Raw genomic sequence first — 23,290 nt, 5'->3', positions numbered from 1 at the left:
TATCAGAGAGCAAAGTGGCATGGCGTCTCGAAAGTGGCTCGCCCCTATAACTTTAAAAAATATATAATTAGTTAATTTTAAGGGAATTTCATAAATGAACGGTTTACTACACGTATGGGAAAAGTGATTCCATTATTTCCCTCGATTTTTGACCGATATCTACCGCACTCTACACAACCAACTATTTTACAGTCTATTTCGATAAATCGCATTAGTGTCACTGTTAATTTAAGTTCTGCCACAATTTCCTTCTCGATTTACTACCTTTCAACAACTATCAGTAGTAGAATAAATAATAAATAACACAAAATAAGCTTATTAAAGACTGACAAATCCACAAAACTTCACAACGTCAACGTCTTTTGTATCGTCAAAGAGAACTGTCAAGGATCCCCACCCTAGAATCCTCTTTCCGTCGACCTTGCATGAATACAGGAAAAGCGTTACACTCCATTCTTAATTTTTTTATTCAAAGTTTATTACTAAACCAATTTATACAGATCATTTGAAAAAAAAAATAATTTCCAATATTTGTATTCGCAATATTTGTAAGGCTTAAGGTTAATAAAAATGGGGTTTCGGGGGATAAATAAAATGTGTTTAAACGAAAAGAGAACTATTAATATATTTATTTATTTCTCATATTTTTTTATTGCATTGACAGTTTAGTACGTAGTGTAATAAGAGTCATTACCGTACGTATCATATACAGCACCGTAATACTCCCAATCACTTTGAAATGGATTAGATTCTAAAGTTAGTGTGTCGTTGATGTTTAGGTAGTAGACAGTATCAGTTGCGTTAGTTTCTGCAGTATTTGCTATCCAAGTCACATTTTCAAGTACCCCATAATTGTCGAATGATAGTGGATCTCTAAAATATGATAACTCATTATTAATATTTAAGCTACATAGTGTTTTTTGTAAAAAACTCTAATTTAATTTTTTTCTATATACCGTGTACGTCTCAAAAGTGCTTCACCCCTATAACTTTTTCATTTTTTCAGATAAACAAACGAGATTTGGTATGTTAGTATATAACATAAATTAGGATTGATTGACATATTCAATTGTTTTTGGTCACTTCCTGTTTCACCGGAAATTATGACAACTTTTGATTTTTAAATAACATCCTCCGTATATTGTTACTTTATTCGATAGAAAATGACACTCTGAATAGAATGACATATCACAATGTCAACTTTTGACAAATTTTCAAAATGTCATTCTCTATCATGGTACAAAGAATACAAGGTATGATCGATAGCGGCTCCAATTTCGTTCAGTTCGCGCATACCACCTGTAACGTCACTAGGAAAATGAGGAATAAATAAAAAATAAAGAAAGTTGACAGGAGATCTGCATTTTTTGGGGTTATGGTTAAGAACTGTTTATTTTTAAGACTTTTTAGTTCGTTTAATTTAATAATTACTAAAACCAGAAGTTCCAAAAAAATATATTTAAAAATAATAGTTATATAATAGAATATAACATGGATTTGGACTTTGGACCATAATAGGTAAGAATACTAAATTTATTTCTATATTCGGTACCTATAAAATTGTTTATTAGGTTTTTAGTTTGCGATGTTTATGGTAAATAATTTTCATCTTCATTGCCTCTGATTTCACATGAGGACAGAGAGGAGGATATATATGGAAAAGTAACCACAAGAGGAATTGTTACATCATTTAAAAAATGTTGGGAATTTTATTGTTTCCCATCGAAAAGTAGAAAATGCCAATGCAGATGAATGTATTGTAATTGTGATAGAAGTAATTCCAAGGGTGAAGTTTATTATAATTAGTTACCTGTGCTTCTTTTTACATGTAGATGTTTCAGGTTTTGAGAATAAATCGGTTGAACGAAACCCAAAATTTAGAGGAAGTATTTGCATACCCAGAATATGCCCATCAAGGATTATATAGCTCAAATTTCTTTTAATGGTAGGCAATTATTCAATGCAAATTAACTTTTTAAGTGACTGAAATATTAAATAGTTTACAATATGGTATATCATTAAAAATATATTACTTTTAGGTACAATTAGGGCCCGATACATTTCAAAAAGTAGAATATTATTTTATATTAAATGAGGTATTGTACCAACAATCAATTTATATTAATACCGGAGATTAAAAAATAACAGAATAAATAGTTCTTATTTTTATACTACAAAAATAAACTATAGAATACAACAGTATTTAAAAAAATAAATAAAAAGTTATGTCCCGGCCGAGATTCGAACTCCGGTCACTCGCTTCCTAGCCCGACTCCTTACGCACTGCTCCACAGTAACTTGCTTAGCGATAATTCAATGACGGTATATAAACAAAAAAACTGGTTTATAACAATATCTTGACGATTTGAACTGGCGCGCGGAGCGTGCTGACCAAAGACATCTAAATATAGGTTTGATTTGGTTTGGTTTGGTTTGGTTTGGTTTGATTTGGTTTTATTTAGATGTCTTTGGTGCTGACCAATAGCGCCTGTTATCACCTGTGACGTAGCGACCAACCTGCGCAATATCATACCTTGTATTCTTTGTACCATGATTCTCTATCATATGAAGTAAAAAAAAATACCGAAGATGCTATGTAAAAATCATAAGTTGTAGTCATTTCCGGTGAAACAGGAAGTGACCGAAAAAAATTGAGGGGCTTAGAATAAAAGATATACAAGTGACTTTTTGTTCTAAATGGACTTAAGAACAGATTTAGATACTTTAGATACCAATTTATTTAGTATAAAAGAAAATTAACTAAATTCTACATTCTACTACTTAGTACCACCTTTGGTACCACTGTAGAATTTACTTAATTCCATTTTATACCAAATAAATTGGTACCTAAAGTATCTAAATCTGCATTTAGAAAAAAGTCACTTGTAGGTATCCCTTTTATTCTAAGCGCCTCAATTGAATACGGAAATCAATCCTAATTTATGTCATATAGGTACTAACATACCAATCTTGTTTTTTTATCCGAAAAAATAAAAAAGTTATAGTTATAGTTATAGAGGTGAGCTACTTTTGAGACCGGTATAATACTATTTGTATACAGTCTTATTTATGTACCCTGTTTTAGCAAAATTCGTCCATAACGATACTAGTCTTTGTCGTGTTAGTTCATCGTCATCATCTGCCTCTGCACCAGTATAAAATAGATAATTAAGTTCTTCACTGTGAGCAACACCTGAAAAACGAAAAAATAATATCATTAATCTTGAATCTATCATGAACTGAAAAACATAAAGTTCCATATTTTTGAAATACAAGAAATTCGTGATTTGTTGTCATGACAACATTTTTTGTTTGTGTAATCACCATGATCATTATCATATTACCTTTGAATAAAAAGATTATTGAAAGTACCATATGATCGAATAAAAACGGCGTCAGCGATGGCTATGAAATGAAGATCGCTGTCATTTCATATGTAAATTTATATGGGAAATGTCATCGATCGTCATTTCCAAGCCAACTGGACGCCGTTTTTATTCGATCATACGGTATTACAGAGCATTATGATTTCAAAATATATTGACAATCACAAAACAAGAGAAGAGTTAAACAAAACTAGAAGAAAGAGACTTTCTCATGTAGCTAGAAACGTAAATGATTTGATACACAAAGTATTTGAAACTTTTAATTTCTTATTCAACAAATTTTAATAATAAAAAAAAACAATAATTCATACCAGCGTAATCGCGGTCAGATTCTCCTAACTCTCCTTCGTATGAAAATTCATAATAATAAACATCACCATACTGAGACATTAAATTCACTGTTTCTCGAATCGGTCTAATAAACTGGTCGACATTGACGAACTGAAAATTGAAAAATAGTAAAGTGTTTTAAAAAGAGTAAAAATGATACTTTTTGTGGCGAGGCTGTACATTTGACATTACAAGCGTGATACAAAAGTCATTTTTACTCCGAATAGAACATGCTATTTTTTTCATAGTTAGCAAAACATACATCAAAAGTATTGTGGAGTTTTCGTGTTTTTTCTTTACATAAATAATTTTCTTTTTTGCAAGAAAAATATTTAAATGAATCTGGTACTTACTGTAATAAGATTTGTAGCCTGCAAACTAATAAGACCTATTCCAAAATAATGGAGTCTAATTTCAGTTCCAACCACTGTTCTCGTATCATCGTTCTCTGTTAAATCGTATGGTGCAAACCTCGATAATTGAAGATCATATTCGAGCAGAATCAACGCCGCTATAGCTAAAATTTTATTATTACATTCAGTTCGTGTTCACACATTAATCATGCAAATACAACAGAAAATTACAGAAATTTACTATGCAGCACCGCAATATAACGAATCTTTATATACATAAATTATTAGATATAGTGTATTTTAATAACAAGATATTGGAACTGCTGCAATATTTTTTCGACAATTATTCGAATCAACAAAAAATTGAGTGGTCATGTTCTGTAGTTGTTCACAAGTAATCGGACTTCAAGGGACTAAAATGTAAGGAAGTTGTTTTTATTCGAAATAATGATAATACATTTAGCCAACCCAGCATTTAAGTACAAAAGGCTTCAAAATTTAAAAACAATACATGATTCATTGTGGCACAATTTCACAGGCTAATAAAAAAGGTTCACTTTAAACACCATTAATTACCATTAGTTGTTATTACCGTTAGTCCAACCTATAGAAATTTCAAGTAAAAAATAATGGTACTTAAGATAATTACAAAAAACTTTTTTTAATAAGTTATAAATTAATATATAAATTTTAATAAGCTTTGACATCCGGTAACTCTAAAACTATGCATTTCCATACCCATATTTATAAGAAACTTATTTCATATTTTTTGATGAGGATTCAATGAGTACTTATTTAAAACTTTTGCAAGTTAATGATATTATTTTTTTAAAGGTTGCTGGATAACGGCAAATTAATAAAATTGCGTTTATCTCATCGAGGCTGAAATCGACAAAATATCAAGAGACAACATTTAATCGGCCATAAATTGCTCACTCCCTTTCGCTAACAAGAGAAAAAGGGTCAGTAGCGTACATGCTTTTTTTAGAAAAATATTCCTGTGATAACCCATATGCACGTCCCAGATGAATACGTCGACACTTTTTTAGCTTTAAAATATGTCGCATTTATAGTAACTTTTACCCTCAAAATTTCATTCGAAACGAAGAAAATTATAATAAAACGAAAAAATAATAAGATTTTAACACCTTGTAGCTACGAAACAAAGCAGAATCGGTCCTATGTTGGTCTCTCCTCGAGAGATGGCACATGCTTTTCTAAACACCCTGTATAGATAAATATTTATCGGAATAAAAACTGCCGCTTAGAAAGGAAGAGCGTTACAAGTCCGCCGACTTTATCCTTCTTTTTTTAAACCAATGAATCTGGCAGATCAAGTCTGCGGATTTGATATGTGACAATGTGACAGGCTTGGCCGCCACACAACACAAAGTTATTTATCCACAGACCAAGTCCGCAGACTAAATCTTCTAGTGTATAATAAGCATTTAAAGCTGACGGGATTGACAGATGAAGCTATGTGTAGATTTAGTCAACCAAGAGAAGAAACTGCACAACATATTCTATGTCAGTAAAATAGTCAGAAAAATGTACGGTTCTTTGTACTACGCAATCCTTCGAACAATCGTTGTGATGGACAATTAATACAATAACTCACCAACATATTTTGCATATCCCCCAGCCTCGTTTGAATTAAACCCGATAAGTGTAGAAACACTGTTGTAATCTCCAGATTCCAGTATTTCATAACTTCGATCTGTAACAACTGCTTCTGAAGAGTCCGGTTCCTCAACCGGTCCAAAAGGTAAACCTGCCAGTATATCACCAAGTGCATACGTCTAAAATATTTAGGCAGATATAGATATAGATCAACACTTCTAAGCATAGAATAACACAAACTAAGTAATTAATAAATATATATTTGATATCAATTAAACTTTTAGTTACGTAATCGAGGGCGCGATTTTTAAATTCAATGTTGCCAATCATGGACATATTCGGCGCCGGGCTGACTAACTGGAATTTAAATTTCCCGCTGGGAATTCAGGTGGTAGCTCTGCGGTAAAAATGTCAAGTTGCCACATTTATTTATTTATTTCCTGACATTGTCATTCATTTTGACACTTAGTTTTGTATTACGAGTTTTTGCTTTAAATAAACAGTGTTGTGATACTTAAATCGAATTATCGATAATTTAATAGCCGTAAAAAGACTCATCGCAACTTTATCAGGGAATGTTGAACAGGAAAGCGCTAGTAATGGCCCTTTCTTTATGTCCCTTAAGTGCTGTTAAGAAGGTAAGTTTTGTTGATGTAAATAATAACTCTTGATATATTTATAGTTAATTAATTATTGTTTTCTAAAATACTTCGATTAAACGAAAATATGTAAAAGTGGGCAACGCTGTGCCGGTCAAGCTGCATAAATAAAAGTTTATTTGATATGAACTATATGTAATTAATTAGAGCGATCACAAAGTTACGAAAAGGTATTTCGATAATGTCGCTTTAACTTCCGGTATATTATTGGCGTCCAATTTTTTTTTTACTTGTTAGATTAACATTGAGTCAAAAAAATTATCAATTATTAGCATTATTAAAATGTATATTTCCAATAATAATAATAATAATTTAATATGGATGTTTAGTAACAAAAATAGATATAGGCTATATGTTTTAAAAACCTTAAGCTTGTTAAATATGAAATTATATCTGGGAAACATCGGATTTTACATTTAATAGCACCATTTTATAAAAAGATAAAAGTGACTACGATAAAGTGGCATTTATTTGACAAATATTAACATAAATAACAATAAAGCGATGAAAACATAAAGAAATACAATATTTTGTTTTTTTCCAAATATATGATGAGGTATTAGTAGCTTTCTGTTTTCAAAACGTCATTATATTGGACACACAATTGTTAGAATATTGCGGCACCTTGTATAAATATAACTCACCGCTATTGTCACTGTGTTTTCAGCTACTTTCAATTTTTTATAATTTATTTCTCGTAATGAGTCCAATAATGTCTGAGAATCATTTGCACTGACCCCAACTTGGGAGCCAACGTCAAAAGCTTTATCTTCTGCGTTCCGTGTTAGAGCCCAAAGACATAAACTGGAAGCGCTTTCCATAATAGCTCTGGTAAATAAACCTAAAACGATTGTATATTAAAACATGATAGTTATAGACGAATCTTTAGAACAGGGTATTTCCATTTAAATCAATTATGTAGATATTAATTAATTATAGATTATTAATTGAAGTTTTTAGTATGCGAGCAATCACAAGAGGCGCTTTATTTACTTTCATTTCTTAATATGACAGATAAAGTTCTAAAAGGGGATATTTTGTGATGTCAATGGAAAGTTTACCAGATTGTAAAACATATAAAATATATTTTTAGTTTTTCTAAACTCAGGGAATACCTTCAGTTTGGTTTGTGTTAATCATATACGATACCGATGCAGCTCCAGCACTTTGACCGAATATCGTAATATTTTCTGGATTTCCACCAAAATATTCTATATTATCCTTAACCCACTTTAAAGCTAAGATTTGATCTTTCAGTCCCCAATTTCCTGGTATGACATCATCCTCGGTACTAATAAAATCATAACATAAATTTTTCGTTCGATTATCGTTTGTATAAATTAGACTTATTATTGTTAAGATAAGGTGTGTGTAATTACCTTAAAAATCCAAATACTCCTAACCTATAATTGAACGACACAAAAACAACATCATTATCAAGAAAATAATCGGGTTGTCCTGAGGAATTTGATGAACCCGTGGAGAAAGCACCTCCGTAGAACCAAACCATTACCGGTAAACTTGAATTGAGCTAAAAATTCAATATGCACTATTTTTATTTCCGTAATTTCTTTCCAGTTTCAAAATGCTTGATTCAATGCTGGGTTTTTTACCCCAAATGGGCATTAAAATATTTTACGATCTGTATAATTTAATTTAGAAAAATACTACTGAATGTTTCATGTGAACAGGCTCGCGATTCGGTTCTAGGCCGAACGATGCCGCGTAAACAGCATACGATATCGCAAATCCGTCTAGTAAATAGCATCTGTGATTTCAAATTTTAACTGCCTTAACTCCTCTTATAAACCGCAGACGATATCGCGAAATTTGTTGATTGGTTGCTCGTAATCAGCATTCATGATCGCAAAATTTCCAAGTGCAAGATGCCTACCAAAAAATATAGTACTAAATATTATTTTGCAAAAAATTAATTTGTCCCTAAACGACGAGTATATAAGTTAGAAAATAAAGAAATTATTAGAACACTTTTGGTTAAAAAGGAAGAAATTGAGGTAAGTTACAGAAATTAATCACAGTAATTACTTAAAACAAATTAACTTAAAAAAATCAGATTATCAATCAAAACAAAAAAATGAAAGCTAAAATGAATAAAGTTACAGAATGTTTTAAATTTCCAGGAAATTTTACCCAACGTTTGGAGAATAACCAGCTTTACTTAAAAAAATACACTTTGTGTAGTTTCTTTGCAGGTACTCAAGAAAACAAAGTCCTCCTACACTGGGTGCCTGCTCACCAAGGGATAGAAGGCAATGAAAAAGCAAATAATCTAGCTAGGAAAGGAGCGAACACTCCACTAACTGGACCAGAACCGTTCTGCTTTCCAAGTGGTAACCAACTCAAGGCGGAACTCAAGAACTTGGAAGATTCCATCCGCAACCTGGAATGGAAATCTTGCAATGGTCTAAGACACTCGAAGAAGTTTCTGAGGGCTTATGATCAAGAAAAATCACATATCTTCCTGGGTCTGAGTAAGAACAATCTTCGGATTGTCACGGGGTTTTTAACAGGACACTGTCTCCTCAATGAACACCTCAGTAGATTGAAACTAAGAACGAAAGAAACGGCGAATGCAGATTCTGTGGGGAAGATGGTGAAACACCAGTACACCTCATCACTGAGTGCGCCGAGACGACAACCATTCGTGCCATGAATTTTGGTACGACTGATATTGGAGATGGAGAACTACTCTCTATAAAACCGTCCCAGATACTGGCTTTTGTCAAAGCCCTGGGACTGTATGATGAGTTATGATTCAAGAAAGGGGGACACAATGGATCTGTAAGGTCGAAGTGATTAACCCCCCTCCCACTCATTCTAAATTCTAAAATTCTTTGCAGGTAATTTGACTTGAAGATTGTAACTTAATTCCTTCTTGATATTAATTTTTTATAGTTACAAGTACATATCTTTTTTTAAGAACAGTTAGGTATTAGAGATTTACATTAAGTTCTATGGAAAATATATTATATCTTTATTTGGTTTAAGTAATTTACATATGTACGTATGTAAGTTGGATGAAAATAAAATAGTGTCATTTGTGAATCTAAACTCATCGGCAAAAGTCTTGCATCCCCTTACTATTTAAAAAAAATACACTTCAAACTAATTTTTCGTGGAAATCAATAGATGCAAAAGTTATGTAAAAAATAACACAAAAAAGGGAAAACTTTTACCAAGTTTAATAATATATTTTGCCAAAATACAAAAAAATGCAAATTCCGTAAAGAAAAATGTTTGACAAACAAGAGAAAATAAATAAATAAATAATAAATTCTGGCAAAATTAAGGTTATTAATATAAAGTATTGCCTCCTCGATTTGTTATGAGTGAATCAAGTCGTCGGGGCATCCCCACTATAAGGTTGTTTATGGTTTCTTGAGGTAAGTTCTGCCATTCCTCTTGAGCGGCAATGATCAACTCCTGGCGATTTCTTGGTGGGTTATTTCTGCGAAATACAGCTCTGGTGATGTAGTTCCAAACATTTTCAATGGGATTCATGTCGGGGGAGAGTGGATGTCAGTCCAGACGAGTTATTTCCCCTTTATTTAATGATTCCTGGACCATCCTAGCTCTGTGAGGACGAGCGTTATCATCCATAAAAATAAAATTATTGCCGATTTCTTCTCGCAGTTGATAAATTATTGGTATGATTACAGTTTCCACATACAAATGGGCGTTCATCACCCCATTAATATGAATGAGCTTTGTTCGCCTATTGTACATGATGCCACCCCAGATTATTCAAGCGATGCTGCCTCCCTCCACACTCGCTGACGATAGTCATCACTGATCAAACCTATCCTAGTACCGTCAGTGAAAATTTCGTTTCTTCACTGAGGTAATAACCAGTTCTGGTATTCTCTAGCCCACTGTAGCCTCCTTTGTCTATGGTGTAAAGTTAATAGAGGGACTTGCAGTGGACGTCTACGCCGCGCCGCAATCCGGCATTAGAAAGTCGCTTAGAAATGGTTCGGCTTGATATCACTCGGTGGTAAGTTTGTTGAAACTGAGATCGTAGCTCTCGAATTGGAACTGACCGATTTCTTCTGGAAAATTGAGCCAAGTAGCGATCCTGTCGTTCAGTCGTTACCCTTGTTCGGCCCAACCTAGGACGAGATCTTACATTTCCGGTGTCCATATACCGGTGTATAGTTCGGCTTACAGTACTTCGCACTAAATTTAAAAGATCAGAGATCAGAGCTGAGACCTTCTTCGGGCCCTATCGAAGGCAGAAATTTTGTGCCCTGGCATTTTTGTCGCCTTTCACAACACTTACTACAAGATTGAACTTGAACTGAGAAACAAAATTTGACCGCAAATAGCAAAACCATACACATTCCATCGATAAGGTTTTCTTTCATTGCTTTTATGACCTATTTTTTGTAGGCACATATTAAGGTATTTGTACACATAGCCACACCAATATGCTATGCAAAGAAATAAATTTATCTGGGGGGTGCAAGACTTTTGCCGATGAGTGTATGTTCTGTTGATTTCTCGACACACGATTTTAGGTTTTACTTTATAGTCCTTGGGAGTAGCAAGGTACAGCTTGCCATGCTAGAGCAGTTCGGTATACAAGGAAGGTAATGTGGCTAACACTACTCTTCAACCGCCTATTATTACCTCAGGATTGTGAATCCCGAGTAGTCATTTAAGACTGAGTCGACCTAGGTACCCAAACTATTTTTATTTTTATTAAAAATAGTCGGCTGATGAAATGCCGGCTGTAGGATTCGAACCCACAACCTTTAGATTGGTAGACGAGAAATGGACATCTACGCCTCCGGGATCCTTCTAAAATTTAAATTAATCCTAAAATTTTAAGAGACCTCACAGTCAAACTCCATAGGAAAAACCTCACTGCATCAATTGAGGCGCTTCTGGACCTTCCGCTTCTTCACTAGTGATCAAGGCGAAGGCAAGAATAAGACTCTATCCATAACAAACTGCGATGTCTCTGAGAAATACGACAGAAACAAGACACTTAAAGATGGCGAATCCGATTGGGGAACTCTACTCCAAGTGAGATAGGAACAGATGACCCCTCTTTATCAATATCACAAAACATTCAGGGTGAATAAAATGGATCGAGGAATATGAACAGATACAACATTGCTTTAGGACGAACTAACCTGGTATCAGATAAAGGAAATAAATTTAGATTGGAAATCAACAGCACGTCAACGTGTATTTTTTCGTACGATCACCAAAGTTAAGCAGCAATATGCGTGGTTGTTATTGGAAGGGGTGGAAAAAAAAACTTTTTTAAATTTAGGTCGTTTAATTTGTGTTGACAAACAAAATTTGCGATTCTGAATGCTGATTACGAGCAACCCATTAATAAATTTCGTGATATCGTCTGGTGTTTATAAGAGGTATTAAGGCAGTTAAAATTTGGAATCACGGATACTATTTACCAGACGAATTTGCGATATCGTATGCTGTTTACGCGATATCGTTCGGCCTAGAACCTAATCGCGATCATGGACGTCGTTTACAAATATGCGGCCGGCAACGGTCCACTATTGCTAATATACAAAATTATTTATTACTGCATCTAATTCATTCGTCTAGATAAACTAGACCATTATAATTACTTACATCTGTTGTGTATACGTCAATATACAGGCAATCTTCTGATCCAATAACATTGGATTCCGTGGCTATTATCACAATATCTGCGTCCATCTGAGTGCATTTATCATTTTGTCCTGTGGCGTTCAGCACATCAGACCAAGCATCATTTTTAACTGGAGCCTATATAACAAACAACTTTTTTATAACTTTATTTTGGCATTTCTTCTTAAGTGTATCATTAGTAATTCTTCAGTGTAGTTCTTTAGCTAGATAATACCATATGATCGAGAAAAAACAGCATCCAGCTGGCTTGGAAATGAACATCGATGACATTCCCTATATAAATTTACATTCAAAATGACAGCGATCTCCGTTTTATAGTTATCGCTGACGTTTTTTATCGATCATATTTATAACTTCAAGTGTATCAAATAAATATATTAAATATACAAAAAATAACGTACAAGTGCGTACAAGCTATACCAATTAAACTTTTCGTTGCGTAATTGAAGGCGCGATTTTTAAATGCATTGTTGCCAACCATGATGGGGCGCCGCGCCGGGCTGTGTGACTAACTGGAATTTAAATTTACCGCTGGGCATTCTGGTGGGAGCTCTGCTGTAAGAAAATGTTGCCACATTTATTTATTTATTTCCTGACATTGTCATTAATTTTTCGACACTTTAGTTTTGTATTACGATTTTGTGGTTTAAATAAATTGTGTTGTGATACTTTAAGCTTTAAAATTTTCACTAGCAGACCTTGCAGTCGAACATTGTTCTTTTTAGAACTTCTTATGTAAAGTGTACAAGAAGTACATATTTTGAACGGGAAAGTTGTAGTAATGGCCTTTATATCCTTTAAGTGCTGTTTAGGAGGTGGGTTTAGTTGATGTAAATAATAAGAACTTATATATTCATAATTAATTCATTTTTGTTTCCTAAAATATTTTGATTAAAAGAAAATTTGTCAAAGTAGGCAACGCTTTACCGGTCAAGCTTAATCACGTGACTAAAAGTTTATTTGATATGAATTATAACACTCAATCGATACACAAATTATTTTAATACTTGAAGAACTGGTAAAGTAAACAAAAGTAAACTCAACAAAAGAAAAGACGAATTTGACAGATGATATCTATAAAATGACAGAAAATACAATCTACTTTAAAATTAAAATGGCAGACCACAACTGTCAATGTCATATTTTTTTTCTCGTTAGACACTCTATAGTTTAGTATTTTACATCTTACTGTAATTTTGCACATACTAAACAAGTAATTATACTTATCAGTAATAATAGTACAAAGATAATGTATTATTATTTTCAGCCGTAAATATAAATATTGTGCGAATTTTAAACAACAATCTAAAAGAAAGACAATAAGAGAGATATTTAATTAATTCAAAAACAAACATTTTATATAATTTTCGTAGAAATATTTGTGTTATCTCGACAAGCGTCAAAACGTTTATCGGCAATCATTTCACAAATTCATTGAAATTAAAATGAGACATTTATTTTTATAATTTAGGTTTAGTTTTAATAGTAATACAATAATAAGCCTATTAATTACCATCCCGTGATTTTTTTAAACATAGATCAAATAATACCCGACGATCTTTTGCACGTTTTATTAATCCTTAAGTAAATATTCCTATAATTCAATAGATCTTTGTAGACAGACAAACAAAAAATTTTGTATTGAAATTCAAAACTTATTTTTTGAAAAGAAAGGATTTTCTACATGTAGGTACAGCGTATGATAGATAAATCAGCTTTAGGATCAAAAAGGCGTTGATTTTGACACCTAAGAAAATTATAATTAATTAATTATAAATCTCTCATAAAAAATAACTATCTCTCAAAATGTTTCTCGTTTATTTTCAATGACCAAAGAATACAAGGACATGTAACACTCATATACGGGCTGCAGCAGAATTTGTTACGTTAGACGCCATCATTTTGGAGCCTACGGATGAATCATCACCTCGTCAACAGCGACAATTTTAGCGATTTTTAATAATTTGTTGTGTGTAGTGAACTTTGTATAAACTTTATTACAATGGTGACGTGTTCAGCTTTCAAGTGTAAAAGCCGCAATGATAAGAAAGAGCCAGGAGTTGTGTTTTATAAGTAAATAAACAGTCCACTCCACCTTTTTGGCGTTTTCTTATTGAACTTGGTAATTATTTTTCTGATACTATATACTTGATATGTGCTATACGTCGATACTAGTTTTATACCTTTTGTTAACATTTTAATACGTTTTTTTCGTCATTAATTAGTATGATACCACCGCCTACACCATAAGCGTAGTCAAAACATTTATCAAAAATAGAATTATCCCTTCAAGCAGCCAAGTTAAGAAAAATATACGGCCACGGCACTGTTTGGTACCATGGTAACAATTTGGTCTCGGTTGTTATATGTCCTTGTATCCTTTAGTCATTGTTTATTTTAGTCAGTTTTACTGTAACAATCTGACTGGAGAATTCAGTGAAACTGAACGAATAATAAACGTTGATTGAGACAGTTGATTTAGGCAGATCGAATATATCGATTTTCGTTAAAATATAACCCAAATTTCCACTTTATAATATCCAACGGTTATTCAAAATCATTATTTTGTCAATTTTATACATGTTTTATTTTTGAAGTGAAACTTTTTTAGGCGCTATAGGAGTAAAAGTTAAAGGCCGTCACACACGAGAGGCGTCAGGAAAAGTTGTAACGATGGGACGTTATAGTGCAATGGAGCGTCGTAACTCGGGCCCTATGATGTTAACTAGGGAGCTAAAACTCGGAGTGTACACGAAGCTCAAAGAGCCCCATCTTTTTATGATATTTTGACAACGTTTTGTGTACTACGAAACTTCATCATCAATGAATCAAATAAAAAAATCGTCAGATTTAAATGAAATTTGGTATGTCGATAGATTGGACCTTTGGATTGGACCAAGACCAACTTGACCGTGTACGACACGTGCCACTATGAGAGTTAGTTGTCGTTTTGACGTCAAAAGTTGATGTCATCCGATCGCGACCAAATTTGGTGGGTAGCTATGTGAGCGACGGAATTGAAAAGTTGGATACAACGTTTTGTTTACATCTTCATCAGGATAGGACTAACGATTTGATATTAAAGAAAAATGTGGGCCAATTTTGGCATAATTGGGAATGGGTTACAGGATGACGCACTTGACGTTTCGAACCGATGACTCTAAATAGCATGGCATCTTAAAGGAAACAAACAAGATCAAAAGCATATTAGTCTGTCGCTGAAATGAAGAACCTAAGAACCATAATGGGGAAGACTAGAAGAGACAGAATTAGAAACGCAAATATCAGACAACAATGTGGACGTACAGGACGTAGTGAGATGGGGTAGGCAAAGAAAAAGACAATGGTATGTACACGAAAAACGCATGGAAGAAAACAGGCTACCAACCACGCATAGGTCTTGAAGGGAAACCAATGTGTAAGAGACAGTCGGGAAGACCTCCAAAAAGATGGAAAGACAGTTGGCAATCTATCTCCCAAGAACTCCTACAGAGGCAACCATAAAATTAACAGATCGAAAGATCTCCAATAACTAAAAGAAGAAGAAGCCTCTAAATCAGGGTTTCTTTAAGTGTGGTCCACGGACCCCTTAGGTGTCCATAGCATGTGTATCAGAGGTCCGCGGTCCGCATTACGCCAATTAACTGTAAACATATTTATTAAGAAAAGAAATAGTGTAGGGCGGCGAATTCAGTAGGTAATTACTAAACACTACGCAACGCGCGTAAGGATAAAAAAAACAAGTTGAAGCTGTTCGCTTATCAAACGATGTTATTCATTCTAGAATTGTTGAAATGTCATCAAATGTTTTACAAGTTGTTGAAAAATTAATTGCTTCACCGTTTCCATTCAGCATTCAATTAGATGGAAGTACCGGTGTGCCACAATGTAGCCAACTCTTGGTATTTGTCCGTTACGTACAACAAGACACACGTAGTATTAAAGAAGAGTTTCTTTCTTGCAATTCACTTTTGGAGACTATAAGAGCTTCAGATGTTTTTGAAATGACAAAAAGGTTTTTCAACCAACAAAATTTATAGACTAGAAGACTAAACTTGATAGTATCTGCACCGATGCTTGGTAATACCCGCAATGCTTGGTATCCCGCAATGCTTGGTTTCGCGGCTTTGGTCAAGAAAGATATCCCTCATGTCATAATAACTCATTGTGTTTTACATCAGCATGCCTTGGCTTCACGGACTTTATTTACATTTCTGAAGGAAGTTAAGTCCACATATGTCAAAATAATTAACTTCATGAGAGCAAGAGCCTTAAACCACCTGTTTAAAAGACTTTGTCAAGAAATGGGGTCAGAACATGAAGTACTGCTTTACTACACAGAAGTTCGTTGGCTGTCAAGGAGACAGGTCTTAAAGCGATTGTTTAAGTTGAGAACAGAAAGTGTTACTTTTTCTTAAAGATAAAGGAAATTCACTGTCTGAATATCTTGAGAGCGAATATTTTGTACTGGTGCTAGCGTATTTGGCAGATATATTTACTCAATTGAATGAGATTTAGGGCTCTTCAGGGCTCTGCGGTAACCATCCTATCAAATATCAGCGATGAAGTTCTCATTAAAGATGACTTAATTGACATGAGATCAAAAGAAATTTTGAAAGCTGAATTTCATGCAATAGATCTTGACGAGTTTTGGCGTTCTTTAAGTCAAGCTTACCCTCTTCTTGTCAAGCGAGCTATTCGTTCTGATAACATTTGCTACTACGTACCTTTGCCCCGAGGCAGAGTTCTCGGTTCTGATCTCAATAAAAACAAAAAGTCGCAACCGATTGAACGTCGCAGATGATATGCGCCTTGCCTTGTCGAAGATAACCCCTACAATTTAACGTTCTCATTGAGGCTAAACTAAATTTTGTTGGTTCCTTCTCACTAATTTACTAGTGTACGTGTAATAAATCTACTAATAAACGTTTTCTTTTTATGTAAATAAGGTTTTTTTTTTATTTTGCTCTATTATTTCTGATAGGGGTCCGTGGAATTGTACAAATTGCGAAAGTGGTCCGTGACTGCAAAAAGTTTAAGAAACCCTGCTCTAAATGGAAGAAATCGTCAACATTTTTCTTAATTATGGGTCCATTGGTACCAAACTCGGCAAGTGGATTACTTACCTTGGAGTCCTCAGACGGACAGACGGTTATTTTAATACAAATTTTGTGAAAGCGAATCAAATGATTTATTAATTTTTAATTTATTACTTTTTCAACATTTCAAACTACACTTTTTCAAGATTGTCCTTCAAATCCTTCAATTTAATAGCTGTTAGTAAGAAGTTTCAACAGACAAAACCAGATCACTGTGTAGCGATTAAAGGAAAATTATTCAGTGTAGACTATAGTTTTTGCAGAAAGCCGGACTTACTTAAGTTATCTTAGACTTTGGAATAATAATATTTGCTTTTTTTGGAATAATATTTGCTAAACAAAACTAATCAAACTAAAATACGCTATATTTCTTTATAAGGTAGCCCAAAACAAGACTTAAGTATAATTTTCAAATTATTTGGCTAAACTGATAAAGGCTAAATAAACAACTTACTGCAAATCTTAGATCTCCTACTGGTGGCTGTGCATATGGTATACCTTTATAGGCATAATATGTTTTATTTTCACCAATGGTTTGGTTTTCTATACCTCTTACTTGACCATCAGGTATAGTCACAATAGGACTATAGTCCTAAAACAGAACAACTTAATGTTATCGTTAAAGTGTTTCGTTGGCTTTATACACGAGCTAGATAGTTAACAAATTATTTAAATGTCTGGATATATTGGTGGGATATTAAACAAAGCCGGAAATCACTTTTTCACATAAAAAAGGTTTTCCATCAAAACATTTATACCGGGTGCGTCTCAAATGTGGCTCACCCCCTATAACTTTTTTATTTTTTCAGAGAAAAAATCGAAATTTGGTATGTTAGTATATGACATAAATTAAGATCAATTGACGTATTCAATTTTTTTGGTTTACTTCTTGTTTCACCGGAAATGACTACAACTTTTGATTTTTAAATGGCACCCTCGGTATTTTGTTACTTTATTCGATAGAAAATGACGCCCTGAATAGGATGACATACCTATCATATGTCAACTTTTGACATTTTTGCATATGGTTTATTTGAAATTGTAACATGCCATTCATAAAATGCTTCTTCCAAATATTATAATATGCTAATGAGCCACCATCGTTCCATTTGAAACAATTGAAATATGATTAAAAATACGATTTGGGCCTCTTTTAACCGGCCAGTACAAGACACTAAAAACATTAGATGATAAAATCTATTTTTCCAAGGCTCCTTGATAAAAATTAGCATTTTTAATATAGCCATGACACTATAGATTGAAATTTAAAATACAATTTTGTTTTAAGCAAAAATGTTAAACGTTAACATATGATATGTCATTCTATTCAGAGTGTCATTTTGTATCGAATAAAGTAAAAAAAATACCGAGTGTGCCATTTAAACATCAAAAGTTGTAGTCATTTCCAGTGAAACAGGAAGTGGCCAAAAACAATTGAATACGTCAATCAATCCTAATTTATGTCCTAATACTAACATACCAAATCTCGTTTTTTTTATCTGAAAAAATAAAAAAAGTTAAGGGGTGAACCACTTTTGAGACGCACCCGGTATAAGCTAGTTGGTAAACTATCCAGTTGATCTATAATTATCCAAAAAAAAAAACTATAAATGATTAACTCACTATGCAAGAAACGTATTGGAAAACGTAAACAACACTAAATACTAAAATACAGCTCCAGAAAAGACGCATTTTGAAAATTGGATCTTACACTATTTTTGATCTAAAGAAAGGCCTACACAAAATAAATTTATATAGGCATTCTTCTATATTATCTATATGGATGTTTCATATATGTGTCAATATTTGTTAGTCTACCGATTTACTTAGTTCGTATTTGGATATTTAAGACACTAGTAATAAAAGTATTTGTACTATACAATAGAGACAATAAAATTATGAACGGAACATTTTTTCCTATTAGTTGTAAACTAAATATTCCATACAAAAGCCAATTTACATACAGGGTGTAAATAAATAACTGCCAAAAATGGTGGTGACTGTACTAGTTCATCAATATCGTAGTCTAAAATGTTGTCCGTGTCTACTACATTTTTTAACAAATAAAATATGCCTAAAAATATTCCTAAAACATTATTTTTCGATTAGAACCATGCCACCTGAGCATTTTGTACTTTGACTCATGTCAACACATACCCTAGTTAATTTTTAAGAGCGGAATGAACTTACCACAAACAATTTGCAATTTTTTCAACTATCATTAGTTTATGATGTTATTTTTTAATATCACGCTGGCTTTTATGACTATTGTCGTAAGGTCATATCGACACTGATTAGAACTCTATATTAAAATTTAAAAAACGTTGAAAAGTAACGACACAGGCTTGGTTTTAATAAATATTAGTAACATTAACAGAACTAAGATTATTGCAAAAATAAATGTAATAACTAAGTGTCCAAACAAATAAAAAACTCGTAAAAAATACTCTAATACTTTGTATTGCCTCCCCCGGCTGTTATAACTTTATGTCAGTTCATACTGTTAATGAGGCCGTAAATATATTGCGTTATGTTTTCCCATTCTTCTCTTCTTTTCTCTTCTCTTCGACACTAAGAACCATATTCAATCGTACACAACACTAATCACCAAAACTACCTGGTCATTATGAAGGATAACATCAAAAAGTAACGATAATTGAAAAAATTGCAAAATGTTGGTGGCTAATTCATTTTGCTCTTAAAAATTAACCTTAACAAAATATTCAGGAGACATAGTTCTGACCGAAAAATAATGTTTTAGGACAATTTGCTCACGAAATTATTGCACAGGGTGTTTTAAAGATGAGGTAAAAAGCAACTTTTCAATTAACCTTGCATATTAAGTCAAATACTAAAGTTTATAATAAATTGAGTATACGAATTAAAGTTGATATATTTATATTATAGTAAAAAAATCAAAGAAATTGAGCTAAAAAAATAAAAAAAATATTGAAACATTTTAAACTTGACGAAAAATTTTCCGTTGCGTTTTTTTTTGCTTCTGAGTCTAGATATAATATCAGCAGGGAACACTATAAATAAAAAAAATTATTATTGATAGTATTTAGATTATGATAGTAAAGTAGAGTAGATTAGATTATGACAGTAAAAAAATAATTATTTTTTGTAATATAACCTGTCACTTCCTGATTCTTTTCTCACTGATCCATTTACACCCTGTATATATCAGAGCAAATGATATTTTGACAAACAGTACATTTGAGCTGCGGGATTATTTTCAATTAAGCAAACAAAATCATTTATTTTATGTTAAAACAATTCAAATTATTTTGACATTCCAGTCTATTTATCAATTCATTACGTAAAAAATATAAACTTATAATACCTAACCATTTATGGATTTTAGTTAATATGATAACTCCATTAGTTTTAGCGTTGATTGAAGAATTCTTTCAATCTACGGTTTTAGTCACCAAAACAGTAAGATTACCAGCTAGTACTAAACAGAATAGACTCTCTATAACTTTACTTGTAGTGTAATTGTGAGGTTATTAGTCTAGTCAAATTGTATTTTTCTGAGGAAAGTTTTGATGTAGTTCTGATTTATTTTGTTCTTTATGTTTTTGGCGCGCTAAATACGAATCTGATGTTTGCTAACAATTTTTTTTCATGAAACATCCTGTACAGAGTAATATCTGTACAGACTTGTTCATTATTGCAAGGGGTTTTACTTTTTCACTTCATTTAAATTTCATAGTTTAAGAATTACCACCCATAATGCGCTCTATACTTTTCTCTTTTAACAAATAATGACAGTGGATTCTTTCATCTGCAACAATACATGTACTTTTATTTAGGCACATTTTATATATGTATAATATAAAAATTTTATTTTTTATTATCCTGCCCTTAATTAACAAAATTTATAAAAAAATATATGTACTTTAATTTTTTATAGAAAAATTATTTACAAAAAGTTGATATTTTTAAAGTTATGAACCAAAAAACCGCTAAAAATCCGCCTGCCACATAAGCATAGTATTTTACTCGAAAATACACACTGTTTCAATGTTTCAAAATTCAAAATATCTTCGTAGAGATATTAATGCAAATTTATAATTCTGGGTATACTATACCAAGTAACAACTATATAAACGTACAATAGTTAACTCTCTATGGATTAGGATCAATAAAATGTATTTAAATAAATTTAAGCCTAATCTGAATAGCTGTAGCTGGGCTAACGACGTATCCAGATTATACGATCTAGAATATAGTGCCAACAATCCAGAATATTAAAAAAACCAGACCTAAACAATTTTCAATTTTGAACTCGGCACAATAACCTTTGGGTGAATAACCGATATTTAAAAAAAGATTAGATAAGAAAATTATATTAACAATCGGTTATTTTAATATCTTCTAATTCCTATGCATATTTTACTGGTATGCTTATTGCTTTTGAATTTAGAGAGGAAATGCTGATTTCTGGTCTTAGTACACGGTCCAGGTAAAGCATTTCTCAAAGCAAATTACAATTAAATTAAAGAAAGAAAAGCATTTGTTAATCCAAATCAATAAATCAAAGATCAATTTCAATGATCAAGCTATTTGTATCTAATCGGAAATCAATCCAAAAGAATATTTAATTATCGAATTAATGTATTTTGACTTCTTATGATAACATAACCTAACTACATTTTACTAAAATTTATTGAATATTTAGAAAATTACCTGTAAACGCCACAAATGTTTGGGAGTGATTTATCGGTCGCTACCATGTGAACTAATCTGTTCAAGGTCACATAAAACTTAATTCCAGTGCCGTGGTGTTTCAAGTCATTATAATAATCAATATATAATCTGTTGTAATTTGTTATTTTAACTGTCAAAGTCTTGTCAAAACAGGGTCAAAACCTTTGAATAAGAAGACTAAGGAAGGAGCATATCAAAAATCTTAGGTACACCGCGATGGGCCTCAAATGTGGCCGACTTAAATTCCGGTTTATCAGTGCCGTTCTAATTTTATTTAAAAAATGTAAAACTATGATGTAGGGTAGACGTGGGGTAGACTCAATAATTTGTTATTTTATTTTACGTTGTGAATAAATGTTGGTAGTTATTAAAATTGTTATAAAAATATATAATTCTAATAAAAATAGATAAGTTATAATAAGTATTTATTAACACAAATATGCGATACCCTACTGAAGTAGGTAAGTCAACTTAACGTATTGGTATCTAAATTCTTTGACATCTAATCTTTGACAAGTAATAAATAAAAGCTAAAATGCAAGAAAAATATATAATTTAGTTAATTTAAGTGAATTTCATAAATGATCGGTTTACTATACATATGTATATTATATAGTCACTTACTAGCGAAAAGTTGGTCCATTATTTCACTCAATTTTTGCCGAGATCTACCGCACGCTACACAACCAACTATTTTAGAGTCTTTTTCGATAAATCGCGATAGTGTCACTGTTAATTTAAGTTCTGCCACAATTTTCATCTAGATTTACTACCTTTATACAACTATCAGTAGTAGAATAAATAATAAATAACATAAAATAAGCTCCGTAAAGACTGACAAATCCACAAAATTTCAAATCAAATTCAAATGTGTCAAATGAAGCGTCAAACAGAACTGTCAAGGATCCCCACCCTAGAGAGCTTTTTCCGCCCACCATGCATGAATACATGGATAGCATTATGCTCCTTCCTTAGTCTTCTTATTCAAAGGTCGCTACCATGTGAACTAATCTGTTCAAGGTTAAATAAAACTTAATTCCAGTGCCGTGGTGTTTCAAGTCGTTATAATAATCAATATATAATCTGTTGTAATTTGTTGTTTTAACTGTCAAAGTCTTCTCAAAACATATATTTGGTTATAAATATAAAATGGAATGCCCCATTGGTCGCACTGCAAGCATACCAATGGAATGACGCACAAAAACGAATCAATCAAAGAAAAGCGATATAGTATCGTCTTTGTCAATCACGCTAACATTTTAGAGAATAAGTCTCCTACTTATTATATATAGCGCGCGTGTCGATTCTAACTTCATCAAGTGATGAATCACTCCCAAACATTCGTGGCGTTTACTATACATATACTAGCTGAAGCCTGGCGCATCCGCCACGACATCAGGAAAAAAATACTTTTTATTTTTTTAATTAAATGAAAAACAAAAAATACGGCGACGACAGTT

General features: G+C 32.5%; 1 protein-coding gene across 1 annotated transcript; it reads right to left on the bottom strand.

Moving 5' to 3' along the window:
* Positions 1-614: 614 nt before the first annotated feature.
* On the bottom strand, positions 615-18,841 carry LOC115879769 (venom carboxylesterase-6-like). The gene is made up of 11 exons (XM_030896756.1): positions 18,738-18,841; positions 17,569-17,706; positions 11,977-12,132; positions 7,728-7,879; positions 7,464-7,639; positions 6,993-7,189; positions 5,688-5,868; positions 4,070-4,233; positions 3,698-3,827; positions 3,076-3,193; positions 615-873 (listed from the first exon to the last, which is right to left on the bottom strand). Exons 1-11 carry the CDS (start codon positions 18,804-18,806, stop codon positions 666-668), a joined length of 1,689 nt encoding a protein of 562 aa, XP_030752616.1. The 5' UTR covers positions 18,807-18,841; the 3' UTR covers positions 615-665.
* Between the last annotated feature and the right edge of the window lie 4,449 nt (positions 18,842-23,290).

The sequence above is a fragment of the Sitophilus oryzae genome, unplaced genomic scaffold, assembly GCF_002938485.1.
Source record: "Sitophilus oryzae breed Bouriz unplaced genomic scaffold, Soryzae_2.0 scaffold_1586_pilon_pilon, whole genome shotgun sequence".
Lineage (NCBI taxonomy): Eukaryota > Metazoa > Arthropoda > Insecta > Coleoptera > Curculionidae > Sitophilus > Sitophilus oryzae.
Note: the sequence above shows the minus strand (reverse complement) of the source record. Positions and strands in the feature narration are given on the sequence as shown.

Bases quoted from the DNA above. Each gene is read 5' to 3' on its own strand.
- LOC115879769 (XM_030896756.1), bottom strand. From the start codon at position 18,806: ATGCGTCTTTTCTGGAGCTGTATTTTAGTATTTAGTGTTGTTTACGTT. The intron at 4,234-5,687 runs GTGAGTTATTGT...ATAAAATTTTAG, and splicing joins GGGATATGCAAAATATGTTG to CTATAGCGGCGTTGATTCTG. The intron at 3,828-4,069 runs GTAAGTACCAGA...TTCAATTTTCAG, and splicing joins AGGCTACAAATCTTATTACA to TTCGTCAATGTCGACCAGTT.